Source organism: Cyprinus carpio, chromosome B25 (assembly GCF_018340385.1).
Source record: "Cyprinus carpio isolate SPL01 chromosome B25, ASM1834038v1, whole genome shotgun sequence".
Taxonomy (NCBI): domain Eukaryota; kingdom Metazoa; phylum Chordata; class Actinopteri; order Cypriniformes; family Cyprinidae; genus Cyprinus; species Cyprinus carpio.
The window spans coordinates 20,946,193-20,964,068 of record NC_056621.1 but is presented as its reverse complement, the minus strand read 5'-3'; the positions used below and the strand labels follow the sequence as shown (position 1 = coordinate 20,964,068).

The 17,876-nt window shown below is 39.0% G+C and overlaps 1 protein-coding gene across 2 annotated transcripts in view; it reads right to left on the bottom strand.

The window, feature by feature from the left end:
* Window positions 1–3,766: 3,766 nt before the first annotated feature.
* LOC109080868 (anoctamin-5-like) overlaps window positions 3,767–17,876 on the bottom strand; it is a 32,245-nt gene continuing 18,135 nt past the window's right edge. Inside the window, exons 10-22 of one of the 2 annotated variants that reach the window (XM_042753595.1) lie at window positions 16,512–16,646; window positions 16,189–16,294; window positions 16,007–16,067; window positions 15,734–15,885; window positions 13,117–13,197; window positions 11,880–12,108; window positions 11,373–11,542; window positions 11,089–11,186; window positions 10,747–10,877; window positions 8,836–9,041; window positions 7,552–7,754; window positions 7,345–7,450; window positions 3,767–6,058 (exon numbers count right to left, since the gene is read on the bottom strand). In XM_042753595.1, coding sequence (XP_042609529.1) covers window positions 5,822–6,058; window positions 7,345–7,450; window positions 7,552–7,754; window positions 8,836–9,041; window positions 10,747–10,877; window positions 11,089–11,186; window positions 11,373–11,542; window positions 11,880–12,108; window positions 13,117–13,197; window positions 15,734–15,885; window positions 16,007–16,067; window positions 16,189–16,294; window positions 16,512–16,646 — 1,915 coding nt within the window. In that variant the 3' untranslated portion in view covers window positions 3,767–5,821. Of the gene's footprint in view, window positions 6,059–7,344; window positions 7,451–7,551; window positions 7,755–8,835; window positions 9,042–10,746; window positions 10,878–11,088; window positions 11,187–11,372; window positions 11,543–11,879; window positions 12,109–12,805; window positions 12,881–13,116; window positions 13,198–15,733; window positions 15,886–16,006; window positions 16,068–16,188; window positions 16,295–16,511; window positions 16,647–17,876 lie in introns of both variants that reach the window. The other variant, XM_042753596.1, reaches the window with a different exon arrangement.

Genomic DNA, 17,876 nt, shown 5'->3' with positions numbered 1-17,876 from the left:
TACTCACAGGGAATCAAGCCACATGGACACTTAGCCCAGTACAGGGGCTGACCGGGGCTCCGGGCATGCTAACAAAAATACTGAGCCTACCATCAGACTGCTCCACAAAGTCTGACTGCCGGAGGTGCTGGAGGATGCTCACTCAGGGTTTGCCATCTGGGAAACTCACTGGGAGAAGAAAAAGGTGCTTGCATCCTAGTGTGAGGGGGATGGCGCAGAAAGCATGACACAGAGCAAGATCTACACGCAAATTACCTGTTACCCAGCACACGGGAAGAAACCGGCTCAAAGCGGAGGCTGTAAAACCTTGCGAAAGTATTAGGTGTCATACAGCCTCCAGCTCTACAAATGTCTGCCAGAGAGGAGCCATGCGCTAATGCATAGAAGATCACAACACTCCGGGTGGTGGGAGCTCTCACCCCCCAGGGGGCACAGCTCGCCTTGTGACTGGTACGTCAAGGCAATGGCATTCACTATCCAGTGGGCCAACCTCTGCTTGGAGATAGCCTTCCATCTCTGCTGACCTCCGTAGCAGACAAAGATCTGCTCAGAGCTTTTGAAGCTCCGGTTGCAGTCCACGTATATGTGCAACTCTCTTGCATGACACAGCAACGCCAAGGCTGGATCTGCTTCCTCAGAAGGCAGTGATTGCATGTTCAGCAACTGATCTCTGAGAGGAGTGGTGGGAAACTTGGGCACTTATCCAGGCTGGGATCTCAGGACACCATGAGAGTAGGCCGGCCCGAACACAAGGCAGAGGTCCCCAACCCTTGATGGAAGTGAACACGTTCAGGAGCACTGTCTTAGCAGACAGGAGCTTAAGCTCGACTGAATCCAGCGGCTTAAAGGGACCCCTCTGAAGTCCAGCCAGGATGATAGAGAGATCCCAGGAGGGCACCAGGGGTGACCTAGGAGGATTTAACCTTCTGGCACCCCTCAGGAACCCAAAGATTAGGTCATGCTTACCCAGGGACTGGTGGTCCACTGCATCGTGATGTGCTGCGATAGCAGCAACATACACTTTCAAGGTGGAGGGTGAAAGCCTACGCTCCAACCTCTTGCACAACTCTAATCGGGCATCTTCAGGGGTCTTCTTGACGAGAAGAACACCAGTTCATGAACACAATCCACTTCAGGGCATAGGGTTGCCTTGTAGAAGGAGCTCTAGCCTGAGTGATGGTGTCTACCACCGCCAGAGGCAGATCACTTAAGTTTGCCGCATCCCTTCTAGGACCCATACATAGAGGTTACAGAGATCTGGATGCAAGTACCACATGGTGCCAAGCTCCTAGCCTTACACATTGTCTGTGTGAGCAGGCTCACTGGGGGAAATTCATACTTGCGAAGAGCCTAGGGCCAGCTATGTGCCAGTGCATCTGTCAGGGTATGATACAGCTGGCAGTGGGAGGACTCGTGGGAAGCAAACAGGTCCACCTGAGCTTCCTTGATTCGACTCCAGATCAGCTGGACTACCTGGGGATGGAGTCGGCATTCTCAGAGGAGAGTGAACTGTTACATCGGCTGCATTATTGAGCTCCCCTGGAATGTGGACGGCGCACAATGACTTGAGCTGTGTCTGATTGTACGAAACAGCTACAGTGTTGTCTGTGCAGACCAACAAGTGCTTGCCGAGCACACAGCTAGAAGCACTGCCAGCAACTCCAGGCAGAAGCCAAAGCAGATGAGGCCCTGTCCAGGACCCTGAGGCTGCCTACCCATTGCACATCATGCCTAAACCTGACCTGGAGGCATCTGCTGTGACAACAACATGCTAGAGCACCTGTTCTAAGGGCACCCTGGTCCATAGAAAAGCAAAGTCTGACCCGGGGTTGAACATGCAACAACACATCGGCGTGACAGTCATGCTTTGTGTGTCTGGAATGTAAACAGTGCTGAAGTGGTTTCAAATGACTGCAGCTGTGGATGCAATTTGCCCCAGGAGCCTCTGAATTTGTTTTATTGGAAACACCACCCTGTCTCTCAAGGAACTTGTTGGAGGGGCACACTGTCATACTCACTGAATCTAAGTCCTTATAAAGAAAAGAGCCCCAGAGAGACCTGAATATCCGAATGAGCCAGCGGGATGGGCTGGGTAGCGCAAGCCACACCCCAAGCGAGTGGCTCCAAAGGGACAATCAACATACCTGCAGTGGTGCAGTGGTGAGGAGTCATGTTGGATAGACCAAAAGTCATCACATTCTGGCTCATCACTGTCCTTCCCATCTCCTGAGAAAGAGGAGCTTCCCACATCTCTGGGTTGCCGGTGTCAGGGCCACTTTGTCAACTTTTTAGCAGACCTAGGGGCTGGCTGGGACATGGGGTTGCCACACTCCTGCGAGAGGCTCAACGTGCCGGCCTTGATTTTGTCTCAGCACAGAGCAGAGTGGCTCTGGAGGACACAGGAGGACACCCACAGCAATGAACAGACTGAGGAGTGGCCCACGACAAATTGATTGCAGCTTGGAAGATCATGCATTTGTTTTAGTGCCTTGGCTTGCTGGACCTGCAGGATCGCCAGGGCAGAGGCAGCCTGGCCCGCAGCTAGAACCGCCGACAGCTACAGGCTTTGGAAGGGAGACAAGGAGGATTTGTGGTGGTGTTTTACGGGCACAGGTGCACTGCAACCGTTCTCTCCACCTAGGGAATGTCAATGTACCCCCTAGCTGCCCCGCCATTGAGGGAAGTGAGGATGGAGGAAGGAGACAAGTGGTCTCTGACCATAAAAGTGGCCATCCATGACTTTGTCACTTCCTCATGCACCTCTGGGAAGAAGAGAACCGAGGCTGAACGTGGTCGTGAGTCACGGCCTGCACTGAGGAACCAATCATCCAGCCGCAAGGACTTGAGACTGCACACCTCCAACCCGATACTCATGGCTGCTTTCCAGCTCTCAGAGACAATCAGGTTTGTGGAAATTAACCTCATTTACTTTATTATATATTATTATTTTTATTATTATTTAGTGGATGAACCTGTCGCCTTATACCTGGTCACCGTGATTTTGCCAAGTAAGACATGTTCCTGGATCAACATTATTGTCCAAAAATAGACTTAATCCAATCCCTACCCCTAAACCTAACCCTATCCATAATTTATTCCTAAAATCAGTGGGAAATGATAGCTTATTAACAAGGGTGTAAAAGCACCTAACCCTGATTATAAGCCTAAAACGGATATTTCCTTAAAAGTTATCCCCTCAATTCTGATTTGTTGTTTGGAATGTTGTTCCAGGATCAACAAGGATGTTGATCCAAGAACATGTTGTACTTGGTGAAATCACGCTCGCCTTATATACCCATATATACAGGGAGTGGCTCAGCATGCAAAATCCACTAGCCAAATTTCATGACATACATTCCCCCCACTGAGAATTCCTGCCAGCCCAAGACTCAAACTCGCAACCTTTGGATTACAAGTCCAACTCGCTAACCATTAGGCCACGCCTTCCCCACAGATAAAAGTATCTGCTGTTAATGTTTTGGGTGTCAAGACTACAGGACATGTTCAGAGGTCTTGTGGAGTCGACGTTTCAATGAATCAGAGCTGTTCTAGCAGCAAAAGGGAAACCTACACAATATTGTATTATTGTATTGTATTAGTGTAGAAAGTGTCATAAATCACATGTGCAGTACTGACCCATCAGTCTTAAGGAGTTATTAAGCTATGAAGTAAACTTTATGTGTATGAAATATTATAATCTCTCAAAACCCCTGAAATTGACATAAGAATCAAAGCAATGTCCATAACAATTAAACACTCGAGTGTCTGTGGCATATTCAATAGTTTATTTGGGTGACAACAGTTTGACTAAAGTATGAAAAACTGAGTACATTTCTGGTACATTACCAGTACAGAAAAACACACTTGGATTTATATCCACATCCAAAATAACCATGCATAAAAATAAGCATAAAATCAACTTAAAACAGTAATTGTAAAGAAAAAAAAGGATAAGGCATAATCATTGATCATTTGATCACCCAGAACTGAAATGTCAAAAAGGACAATGTTTTACTGATAAATGGCTTTTCACCTCATAGCACAGCTTGCAGATTGTCAGCTACATAAACCAAAAGTGAAATATTCAAACAGCATTTTTATGAATAACAGTTCTGATTATGTAAAACAGTGACTAGATTCTTCATATTTGAACCAGAGACTGAAAACTAAATATTTACACAAAATATTATGATTTCCAACTTAAATATTCAAGTCACAAATAACAGCAAATGTATACGTTTTTCATCATCATTAGCATATATACATCTCAAACTGTCAGCTGTTCATGGTCCTCATTATAACTTTTTGATTTGAAGTTTCATTTGAAGTAGTCCAATGCAAAATGAATGATCAAATTGGCATATTATAAATGAATCACATAATTTTGCAGATTCAAAGGGTTGTTAGTCACACATCTTCCTTCAATAACACTGAGATAAATCACTCCTCATTAAGTGCTTTGTGCAAAACAAACTCAAAGTGACACTGGCCTTCTGACCAGGAAAACACAGTAAATCAATTGGAAATGAAGCACAAATATACACTCAACATGGAGTTTGTATTTTGATAAAGGCACATACATTAGCTTTGCCATTCAAATCACAAGAGCAACTTTGGCTTTGAAAAGATTTTTATTTCCTGTTCACCAACGTAAAGCTTTAAAGTGCAGATTATCTGTAACTATGAACATGGTGATAACTGCTTTATAAATAGTGTGAGTGCAGATTCAGCGCCTCCATCACCCGAACAGCACAGCTACAGCAAGAGTGTAGATAGTGTGCATATTTATATACGTATCTATTCATGTTTGGCATAGAGTCTCTTTTTTTTTTGCATACAATTTCCAGCAAATAAAATAAATCTAGCATTATAGGATGCTTTTAAAGTCAGTATTGGTGCTGCATCAAGCTATGAAATAATACTGCAAAATAATAGTGCCAGTTTGTCTTAAATATTGTACAGTTTTGATCAAAAAAGAAAATACACTAAATTTACTAAAAAAAAAAAAAAAATTTTTCCTGAAAACCCTTATTAGAATTTCTTTATACATGAAATTTGAACATACAGTAAATAGAAGTGTTTAATGTTTATAATGTAAAGGATCCATGCATATGTCTATGATGTTAAGGCTTTATATCTTTGGTAGCTTAAAGGCATTCTAAACAATAAAGTTCGTCACGGAGTACTTGTATTTTGACGCTGTGTGAAAGAGACACTCATCTATGCGATGATTCAGAGTAAATCACACAAAACCTAAAACGTCCAGTTTATATTTCACCCAGTTTAGTTTTGGGCTGAAATCTAAGCTTGACATTTTGACTGACATTTCAGCTGCCAGACTTTCACACAGTGTTTCATGCAGATCATAAACGGTCTGTATTTATGTTTGTAGTGTCTTATAGAGACACTGGCAACACCAACAGAGAACAATAATGTGGAAAGCGTGAGAAAACCGAATTGTTCTTGAAGAGTGCAAATGTCATTCTGCATAGACATAAACTGAGTTACAGCTCATGTGGCGTAAGGTAGATCTAAATACATTTAAACATTATCATACTGTTATACAAACTTTTCCTTTATGTAGGAATATCTCAGAGGTCACGTGACTGAAAACGAGGGTTCTGGGAAACATATCATGGTTGAGGAAAACCCCAAAACGGTGGATGTGGTGTGAAAAGATTATCCAACATAAACTGTGAGATATTAGGAAATAGTGGTGTGTGTTTTTGTGTTGAAATAGAGAGGACTGGTTCGAGACATGGGCTGACTGAAAGCTGTCATGTGCTAGTGTCAAGGTCAGGAGAGGTCAGGCAGGCCTGTGTTAGGTCAGACAGTCTGATAACACCTCCAGCTTCACTGGCGTGGCGGCTGTGGTGGGACACGTGCACTGCTCGATGTTCGGGCCGTTCTGGCTGAGCTGGATTTTGAGTTTTTCCAGCTCGTAGTTGTGCAGGTACTCCTGGATGAGGTAGCGCTCGCGCTTTATTCGGGCTTTCACATCCGATGGTACGTCGGGGATCAACCATGCCACAAAGAACTTCACCACAAACACAACATGCTGGAGAGAAGAAGAGTATTAGGACAAGTTTAGTACTTCAGCACTGATGACATAAATGTATTGGAGATCAAAATGTTATAAACCGATACATTTATAGAATTAATGAAGCAATTAGTCAGGGTGTAACTTCTTTATCATTTTATTATCACTATTTTAAATAGAGGTCGACTGATGTGCTGGTTTTGCCGATTAATCGGCACTGATAGTTGATTGCCGGAACTATCGGTTATCGGCAAAAATCCATGCCGATAGTTTTCCGGGTTGCTGCTTTGCTGGAGCGGCTGAGAAGGGTTTGCTGTTATTATATTGTAGAAGGTGAAAATGATGACACATGAGGCTGCGCGCTGGCTTCAGACATGGGTTTAAATGCAGCCGACAGAAAATCCTGCCGCGCAACAGAGCACCATTGATATAGTTTTTCATTAAATTACATTATATTTGACCCAAATCATTGTCAATGTAAATATTTTTTTTTATGTCAACATTTACTATTACAAATAAAATGTTTACATTTTATTCTGTTAACATTAATTAAACTATGAACTAACTGCACGTATTTCAAATCTTAAAAGCAAATTTTTAAAACAACTACTACTTGCAGATAATATAACAATTACGAAATAAAAGACGTAAAATAAGTGTACTTAACTATGACTGTTTCTATGTTTCTAAACATACTTGAATACAATTTTGAAAAGATCACGTTGTAATGTCAAATGAAATGTTTTACTATTAACTCATTATTTTATTGATTTTTGTCATAGTTTCACTTTATTATCATAGGACAGTGTAGACATGACAGGAAGCGAAGTCGGAGAAGAAGGGGGCGTGATCGGGAAAGCTCCTCGAGCCCGGATTCGAACCTGGGACGCCCATAGCGTAACTGCGCTGTATGTCGGCGTAGTCCCACGAGGCTATTGATATTTTATCATGCTTTAAAGGGCACTTATTTTGCAATGTTTACTAATATGCAGTTAGGGGAAGTTTTATTTTATTTCACCAAAAATGCTTGTCAATACATTCAGAAGAACATTTTTTTTACCATATTTCAAAGTTAATTATGAAATTACATATAAAGAAGTATTTCAGTCCTACTTGAGAGGTTCAAGTTCAGTTAACTGTATTTATTTTAAATTTAAACTAAAATACATTTTTATTTTGTAATACATTTCTAATACATTTTCGATTCAGTTTGTAAGTATGTATATTCTTTTAAAGCATTTTTAAAGCATGCTAAAGTGGCGTTATCTTTGACACAGGAATGAAGAGAATTTAAGAGCTCATACCTCCATAATGATGATGAAGGCTAATTTGGCAGCAAGAATGTGCCAGAACTGCATGCTATGAATGTACGGTTTCTCATGTCCTGGAGGGTTGCGGTAGTCACGGTACCTACAGCATCCACATAGCATTCATGTGTATTATATACATTTAGCAATGTCACAATAAATCTGTCATTTAAAAATTTTCTGTACAAACATACACAACCGTACCTGCAGGTGGTGATGTTGGAGCTGAAGAACCAATCCGGGTTTTCGCTATCGTCTGGACGGTTTTCCGGTTTGAAATCTGTGATGTTGAAGACTGCGAGGCTGCTGTTGATGTACCCTTCCATTGAGCCCTCCGCACCCTGGTAATACGCGTACTTATACACCAGCCGAGGGATCATGTCAGATGTGAATGAGACAATGAAAGCCTGAAAGACAAATAAATGACATTTAATGCTGTTACACGACCTACTTTGATATTGAAGCTTCATTAGCAGTTAATAAAGAAAATTAAAGGCTATAGAACTATTGAAAATAATACAGTAAAGATGTAAGTAGGGCTGTCACTAATGATTATTTTGATAATCCAGTAATCTGTTGATTATTCTGACAATTAATCGAGTAATCAGATAAATTAAAAAAAAATATATATATATTATTTTTTACATTTGATTTTTGATTTGATTTGTATTATAACAAATGCTTGCAGCAGTGATTGTTTTTACACTTTACTGCACGATATAATCCTTGATTAATATTTACTAAACAACATTTAATTCAAAGTCCACTTAATCTTTAATATTTGGCCATTTCTTTATGACAGAAATGATATAGCCACTGTAACTTCTTGAATAACTCAAGAGTGACGGTTAAACTTTTATTTTGAAATCGCGACCAACAGTTAGTATCTTGAGAAAGATATTGATGTATTCTCCTGTGTTTGCTTAATTTATAAACAATTTACCTTACAAATCTGCTAAAATGGCACACGTTGCGTTCCCAGATGAATGTTATAATAAACCCAAACTCACAACAATATGCAAAGATAGAGTTTGAGATGTAAATGATGACAGTTCGGAGCCGCTCTGAGATGTACGTACGTAAACCTGCATCACATTTATTTATTTAATTGAATCGTAGCATTTGTTAATTTACAATAGCGTTATGCTTTATTATTATTATTTTAAATGTGTTTTATATAGCATGCAGTCTTGAAAAATTGTCTAATAATGCGTTTCATAGATTCTCGTTCGCAGAATGCGGCACTTCCATTATTTTGCCAGTTACTCGACACGGGCAAAATGCAATCAAGGTTTTTTTTAAAAGAAGTACTTGATTGAATCGAGGAAATCATGACAGCCCTACATGTAGGTGTACTAAAAAAAATTATATAAGCTGGTTATTGTTAATGAATCAGTCCAAAAGACTCACTGAACAATCAGTTTGAATTGTACAACTAACTCTGATGTAGTCAAAGTGGTTCCTGACTCATTATAATTAGAGACTCACATTGGTAACCACTGAGAAAACAGCGATCATGTTGAGGATCTCGTCCCATGCGCCGATGCTGTGCGCTTTGGCTGCCACGGGCCGGCGGAACTGAGTGGTGAATTTCCAAGCATCCACTCGCACTTCCAAGATATTATTCATCAGAGCCAGCAGAGGAGCCAGCGGGAAAGAGGCCACAAACAGGGTGATGAAGCCAAACTGGATAACTGCAAACAAAGACGAGATGAAATGTTTCTCCATATAAAGATGAGCTACAGCGCCATCTGTCAGTAACACCGAGTTACTGCAGACTGAAAGTTTCTTCATATAGAAGCTGATGGTGTATGGAGCCCCATACATGACATACGGCAGAAAATGTTTTTTATATATATATATATATATATATATATATATATATATATATATATATATATATATATATGAATTAACAATCAGTTCCATGACTTACTAATACGTCAGCATGTTATACTAATTTGTTACCTCATTTTAGTGAATTCATGTGTATGTTTTACTAACGCCTGTCCGCAATTTCATAAACCCCGTTCATCTATTGCCGCAGTTATAAAAAAAAGTATTACAGCTATATTATTTTTAAATGTATTGGTGAGTTAAAGTAAATCAGTGTCAGTTAAGCTACTTTTAAACCATAGTCAAGTTACTAGCTATTTATGATTTAAAGTAGTTAAGCTACATTACTTTTAGATACTTGCCTTTAAAGATAAATTTGATAAAAGTAATTAGCAACACTAAAAGTTTTACAAGACTTAACAACAAAAAGGAAATATTTTTTTACCATTTACAGATAGTCTACCACATCCAGTTCTCAAAAGTGTTGTGAACAAATGTTTTGTATGTGTTTTATGGCCTTATTTCAGTGACTTAAAAATATAATTTTTTTTTTTTCACAAACCACATATAAACCACACATAAACATGTTGCTTACATATTATTGTAGCCCAGTTTGTGCTGAATACAGTATAATGAAAAAAGCACAAATGTAAGGGAATGAAAACAAGGCTGTGATGGACACTGGATTGTACTGTTATTTAACAACATGCCAATTGATCAGCTGACATTTCCAAAAAACTTTTAACAGACAAAAAGTCCATAAAACTTTGAAAAATAAGACAAGTGCATGCCACTGCAAAGACAGTAAGTTCATCCCTCACAGCCTTTTTTTCCATGAAACTAGAGCAGATCATAACTCACTTAAATTCTGGACAATACTAATTGGGCACAACAAGGACCTGAATTAGGCTGACAGATTAAAAATTGAACCAGGGCTTTCAACTGATTAGAAAAAGTGGATTAAAATTGTAATTTCTAATTGCACAATATTTTATGAGAAAAGTGCTTAAATTAAGAGGTATAAAGGGTTTGTACAGTCAGCCATTTTTTATTGCAAAATAATAAGCCCTGATAGAGTAATCGGGACCCCAGCACAACACCAGCTCATTACACGGCAACATATGAAACAGCCAAGTAAAGACTTGCCCATAGAATTTTATAGCCTGACCTTTACAAAAAGTTCAACTACAAAGTATTCCAGAGAGCTGTGTAATAATTTAAAATATAGATTTTTTTTTAGATATACTTCATGAAATATATAAAATATATATTATATGTGTATTTATATATACATAATAAATATACACAGTACACATGCATATATTACGTAAACAAAACTTTTATTTTGAATGCAATTAATCGCGATTAATCGTTTGAAAGCACTAATATAAAAATATTTAATATACAAATGTTACATATTTTTCTTAAATATATGCATGCATGTGTTTTTATTTATATATACATAATAAATATACACAGTACACACACACACACACATATTTATATATATAAAGTTAAAGTTTCTTTCCCAGCACTGATGTACTGTAGCTGCCGGACACTCACCCATCTCCAGGTACTCGTAGAAGAGGCCGAGCTGACCGAAGGTCTGCAGGTCATGGTCCTGCTCCCAGCGGCTGTACAGACTCTCCGGATGATTCCGGGCATTTCTGCTCACCCACCAGTTACACAGCCAGCTACACACAGACAGACATCTATAAAACACCACCCACTAACAACACATACACAAACACATGAACATGCACAGGAACACACATTACGTGCATCTGAACCATTCGCTTTCTCGGTTTATTATCAAAATAGACACTACATTCAGTACATAGCATGATCAAGTAACAGATGATGAGTGTTAGGAAACTGTGATTATGTCATGTCCTGTGGACTTACGGGACGAGAGCTTCCTGTATGTTCCCCCACACCTGTTTACCCACCATCACGATCACTAACTGAGTGGTTAACTCGATCAAACAGCCGCCGGGCTCGCACTGCAAACACAATTATGATGATCATAAATAAACCAATCTAATAAGTAACTATACTATACTATACTATACTCAATTAATATTAATTAGAGATCCAATGGCAGTAACAAATGCATAACAAAGGTTTAAAAAGTAAATAATGGCATGGAGAAGAACTTTAAAAACAGGCTCATGGGCTCTCAGGTCTACCTCTTCATTTCTCCACTTGCCGAACATGTAGGCATAGTCTCCAGGGTAGCCCACAAATTTGCCCTTGAAGAAGGCGACGTAGAAGCAAGAGGAATAGTAGTTGACAAACTGGAAGAGGAACATCTTCACCGTTAGCTTGTTCTCGTACTCCACGTGGGTTTTGGGAACCTCTGCAGACAGAAGAACAAGTGAATAAAAATCAGTGCACAAAAATCTTTACATTATAAAAATACTTTATTAACTGAATATACGAATGTTCCTCTCGTTGTTTATTACAAGATACAGAACACAAAACGAATGACTGGAACAAATCAGAAAAAAGAACGTGCCGAAGTCAAATAAATGCAATAAATTAGATAGTTTTAAAACAGAAACCAACAACAACAACAATAATCTAATCGTTTTTTTTAGTTTCTGTATTTATTAAAACGGGACATTTGAAATGTTTTGAAAGGTTTTCGGTGGAAAAAAGAGACTGGGAGTCTGATGTACTTCCTAAAGTCTCACCCATATCCGTGATCTTTATGGCTACGCGCTCATACAGGAAGTTCAGAACCATGATGATGACGAAGTTGATGCAGGAAGCCGTGACGGATGTGGCGAACTGTGGCGTGATGAGGCTTCCAACCACATCCAGCTTATTGGTGGGGCTGTCCTTCATGATGCTGGCAAACGCCGCAAACACCGCCAGACGGTACGCAATCACACCGATTATACTGGCGATAATCAGACACATCTGGGTTTGGGAGCGAGAGAGGTACACGTCACACACACACAAAACTCCCTCGCTGCAGTTACTATTAATACTCGATACTACTCAATTATCCATGCAAAAATATGGCTAAAAAAGAAAAACTAAACTGTGAACATGCAGTGCTTACTAGGACACGTCAAAACAGTAAAATGCTACATGCTGGTAAAAACATGCATCCTCAAGTAAAATGTTCTACAGATTTACTGATTTAACTTACTTACTGCTGTGTGATTCTGTGTCCATACAGTCCAGAGACTTCTCAACATTCAATATTGAGTCTAACCATATCATGCAATAACCTATCTGCTATACAGCAGAGTATTTGTATATATTAGCTCTGTTCCAAAACTATACGTCCGTCCAAATTTGCATACTTTTGCACTATTTTTGTATGTATATATATATATATATATATATATATATATATATATATATATATATATATATATATATATATATATAAGTTTAATTCAATTTTGAATCCCATTTTTTCATTGTTGTCTAGGACCTTTGGACCCCACTGTATTTTCATTTTTTATTTTCATATCATTTTTATACATCGTTGGCATTATGTGCTAATATAAAAAAAAAAAATGCTTATAACAGTTTGACATAATTGTTTTTCACTCCATAAAATTAAATGATTACAGTAAAAGTAGCAGATGGTTGTGATGCTCACCCAGAAGAGGACGGTGGCGCCGGACAGTACTGAACGAGCACACTTGCTTGTTAGAGGTAAATAAGGCTCCATCTCCTACACAGCAAGCAAGCAAAGCAGGGGTCATGAGCAACCACCACCACACACCTGGGACACGATCCTAATCTAGCACTGTCCACACGGCTCTTCCTGTTCTGTTTCTAATGAGTCACTGAGTCTATGACTGCAGTCTTTCAAAGCTGCGATCACACTGCAAGCAGGCTGCTAATGCTACACACTCTCACACACACAGCAGTCCCTTCTACAGTATCGTCATCCTGTGCCTGTCTTACCCACAACACAACAGTGGTCCAGCACAGGAGAAACCTGCCTGCTTTATCAGCTGGGGTCTGGTCTAGAACCCACTCCAGTTCCTACACGATACGAACAGAGCCAAACAAACACGCAGATTATCTAGTTTCTCAGGTGGCTGGTGGATAAACTAACCTTGACTACTGACTCCGCCTCCGTTTGTGACATCACAATACCTAAAGAGACTAAGAAAATCTTTTTTTGCAGTGTTCAGATTTGACAATTAGTGTCTGTTTGCACAGAATGTATCTTTGCATCTAAAAACGTGAGACACAGCACTCAGGAATGTTTTTTTTTTTTTTTAAGTGCAAGGCAGAATGCCTCTTCTGCCATGTTTCTGTCAAATAAAATGTTGCATTGGCAACTTGCTAATTTGAACAAAATCTTGCAATGCTTGCCCCGCCTCTGAAGTCTTCTGATTGGTCCACTGCTTTGGAGCTGACACTGATGAGCGGCACTGCGTGTAAAAGTTGAAATTCCTGTCTCAAAATGTGGTGCTCATGTGTGAGACGTTGCATGAGATGCAAGACACGAGTACAATGGTCATACGTCCATCTAGTGCACATTTACATCGAAAAACTATGGAAAAGTAACACACTGGAATGGAAAAACGCATTTTGTGTGAACGTCCCCTTACTCTTTCCCCATTTAATGAACTATTGTATGTGGCATTCACTATGTTCAGCTAGTAAATACTGAAATTGCATCTTTCCAGACACTGAAAAGCTTTATAAAACAGGAGCTGTGTACTAAGACCTTGTTATGTCCATCCATCACAGCCTCATCTTCATTTTGTCAAATTAAATATGCCATCTAAACTGACTAATGGGTCTAATATGAACCACTCAGCCATCTCTCTGAGTCTAGATAAACGTTTTCTGACTAGCCTAGTAATCTTTTTGACGCCTTGAAATACTGTCTAGTAGAAAAGTAAGATAATTTTTTTTAAGCTAATATAAAATCGGTTGAAGGAACAGTTAAAAATCCACGATGAATGGCTGCAATACAAGTTAACAAAGGGTGAAGTTCAAGAAAATTTGCAATGGACATTTATAATAAGACAATTAAACAATAAATTTACAATTATCCGTAGAATAAAAAATCCAGTATCTACTGTATAATTACTCATGCTTTATATCAGGGTTCCTCATTCATGATCCTGAAAGAGTGTATGCTGCCTTCATGTGCTATCGCAAGTACCATAAATACGAGTTTCCTAGTTACAAATGGACATGAGCGGCCTCTCAAGTAGTATTTACTACTGGGAAACTAATACCTAATTTTGATTCTCGAGTTTCTGAGTTGGACGGGCCATGAACTTTAAACTTTTATTCATTTTTCCCACAACAGCTACTGTACATTACTTTCTCTTGTTGATACAGTCATGTATATATTCTAGGGGTGTAAAGGTACACGTATCCGTACCGAAAATTTTCAGTTATGTGCATTTCGGATCGGTACGCATGTGTACAGAACAAATACAGCATTGTTTTAACCACTACACGAGTGGAACTTCATAGGATACTTCAAGCTTTACATATACTTTTTGATATATGTACTTTTGTAAAAATAAAGTCTAGTCAATAAATGCTGTTTTGATGTTATAATTTAGAAGTTAATTTAAAAACTGCATTATGTGCAATTTACATGTTTGCATATATATATATATATATATATATCAGTTATATATATAACCGATAACTACATTTTTATTTTTTTCAGAAATTAGTTTTTTTTTTTTTTTTTTTTCGCATTCCAAGTAATATCGATCAAACTGCTGGTGGGTTGTTTTAAGTAATACTAACTTAAACAAATACAGGTAATTTACAAAATGAAAGTTCATTGAAAGTATGTTATTTTTAGTATTTTGTTTTCCTTTTTCGCCCTGAAGAAGATATCACAGGTTCATCAAGTTCATTGAAATTATGCATTCATGATCACTTTTAGTCAGCTTTGACAAAACTCCTCTCAGCTAGCACGTCTTTTCAAAGTGAAAGTAGACTCGTCACCTGACCTGAATACAGCGTGCTGATTTGCTAAAATAGACTTATCGGCTTCTGTTCACAAACAACAAGGACGCTTGTCGGCTTCTAAAATGTGAACAGCGCTGCCTTGAAAGTGGGCAATTTTTTTTGACAAAACGTTTTTAGGGTTCAGGTAGCATTAAATAATTAAATTCATTTTTTTTAAAGTGCCGTTTATCGGTTTTTGCAAATGAACTCTTTATATATATATATATATTTTAGTCGAGTGTTTAAAAATAAATAGTTATTAAAATTAAGTTTGGGCTCAGTTGTTAATTGTGACCTTATAATAGGAAACTTCCAATAGCATGTAAAGGCAGCATTAGTTCTGACTCTAATTAAACACACCAGAATAAACTAAACCGAGTCTAAAAATGACAGCCAGGTGTACTTTAATGCATCTGAAACTAAACTAAGCAGAAAAAAATTAAATAAATAAATCTTTCGGAGACCAGGAATGAAGAACCTAGCTCTATATGATCAACACAATTATTTCATTTAATCTAGTTATTCCTGGTAAAACTACACACTGAAAAATCTCTGGGTCAGAAGGTCATTAGACATGTATCCGTACCTGCGTGACGCGGTTGCGCCGGCGGTGGGTGCACTTGATCTCGTATTCGGGTCTGAGCTGCAGCTGTTGCTGCTCTTCCTCCATGTCCACCAGATCCCACTCGTACTCCAGTCGAGCCTGACGCCGCTTCCAGAACTCCAGGAACAGAGTCACTGACGGCGGAGGAAACCACCACTTAAATCTCAAACATTGTGTCTGTGTCCTGGCTGCATACAGTGCTGCAAGGATGATGCATTTTTTTTATCTTAGCATTTCTGATCCCATTGTACTCACCCCATATTCCCATGAATATCGCAAAGAACACCGTCGCTGTGTTGTCAAACAGATACGATTGCTAAAAGGCAATCAGATGAAGGTTTAACTTTGCATTAATAAATACACAAAATCATGCTCAATAAGTAAATAAGTAAAACAATTGGAATGAATAAAAGATGGACAGTTATTTTTTCACTCACCCATGAGGAGCTACAGGTTGTGTTGAGCTTCCAGTAGCCACATTTCTTATCACAGAGAGGACACATGACAATCTGCCCACCAATGGTCTCATTACAGATCTCTTTACTGCAGAAGACAACAAAGCGGTCTCAGAAATCGTTTCTGTGAACCCGGACTCAAAATGACTACACTTCACTTGTGTTGTAGGCCTCGAGCCTTATGCCACATTTCTGAAAAGTGTCAGAGAGTAATTCGTAATGCATCATTTGCATTCTCAGCAGTGCCACAAGGGGCGCTATAGCACCGTCTTCTTCTCTGCTCAGTTTTCTTGTCTTATCCTCACCTCCAGATGTTTTCATCAAAGCTGGCCACACCATAGATGAAACAGAGCAGACCAACAACTGCGGCATAGGACAGCATCTCTGTGTAGAAACCCAGCCAAGCGAAGTAGATGCCGATCTTCTCTCCATAGTACTTCCTGTGGTACAGGAAACACATTAATCAAGGAAACCTCCATCCACTTGCTCAAAGCATCAGCAACACCTCACATTCTCATCTATTTAGTGATCATTTATTTAGAAATTAACCTTCTTCAACAAATCAGTGGAAAATATGCATTAGCCTATTTGAGTAATGATACAAAATATTGCAGCGCTTTAAGTTCCCTATGCATCATAAGACAAGATATGTGATTTTGATGATTTAAAGAAGCACTTTTGAAAAGTGCAGATATTTTGATGTGTTAGCTAACATAGTAAAAACACATGGGGGAAAAGCATGATTGCAATTTTGCCTGCAGTTTGTTATTTGATATCACTGTAAGAGCCATTGTGGTCTTTGCTTTGAATTGTTATGTACGTGTATGTCCAGTAGGGGTCATTCTTGGGTGATTGTTCACAAAATATAGGTGGGAACCTTCCTTCAGGTAACAGGTGTTGCTGGAGGGAAGGTGCACACAGTTTTTTGACCGCTATGCTAGACTGTTTGTACCACGCTTAGTGGTGGGAAGAGTGAGGCTTCGTTAAACACTGAAACAGTCGAAGCAAATGTGTCGCGGCTTTGAAACAATTCGACACCCATCTCTACGATGACGGCTAGTTGTCATTTTCAAGTATTGCTCTGAAACAGTCTTGATAATGAATCAGTTAAACGAATTGATGAATTATAATATACTATATAATGGTGCGTTCAAGTCCTCCTGGGAATTTCGTACGTACGAGGAGGGAAGTCGTGCTGATGACGTGAGGTGCGTTCAAGTCAGTTTCGTCGGAGAAAGAAGGCGCTGTACCTTCTTTTAATGAATAGCAAGAAATTACAGCAAGGTTTAATAACTCTGCTTATAGAAAAATGCTAAACGGAGAGATAAAAATGTTAAAGCCATGTGCAATGTTGCGAATCAAACCATTTCTCATCTAAAGGTGCACAAATGTTAGGATTTTTAGTTGTAATTCATTAACTTGCTGCTTATAACAAGATTAATGATGATCATGATAAATGACAGTTTATAGACAAATAAACATAAAAATTAAATAAAAATTCACAAACAAAAACAGACGTTGCATCCATGTTAATCACAGACACGCCCCCAACTCGTACAGATCTGGGCTTAAAGAAAATCCCGAGCTCCCCACTGGTATTTACGATATTGTGGTGGCGTTCATGTGCATTCAACTCGTAAATACGATCGATACAAGATGACTTGAACGCA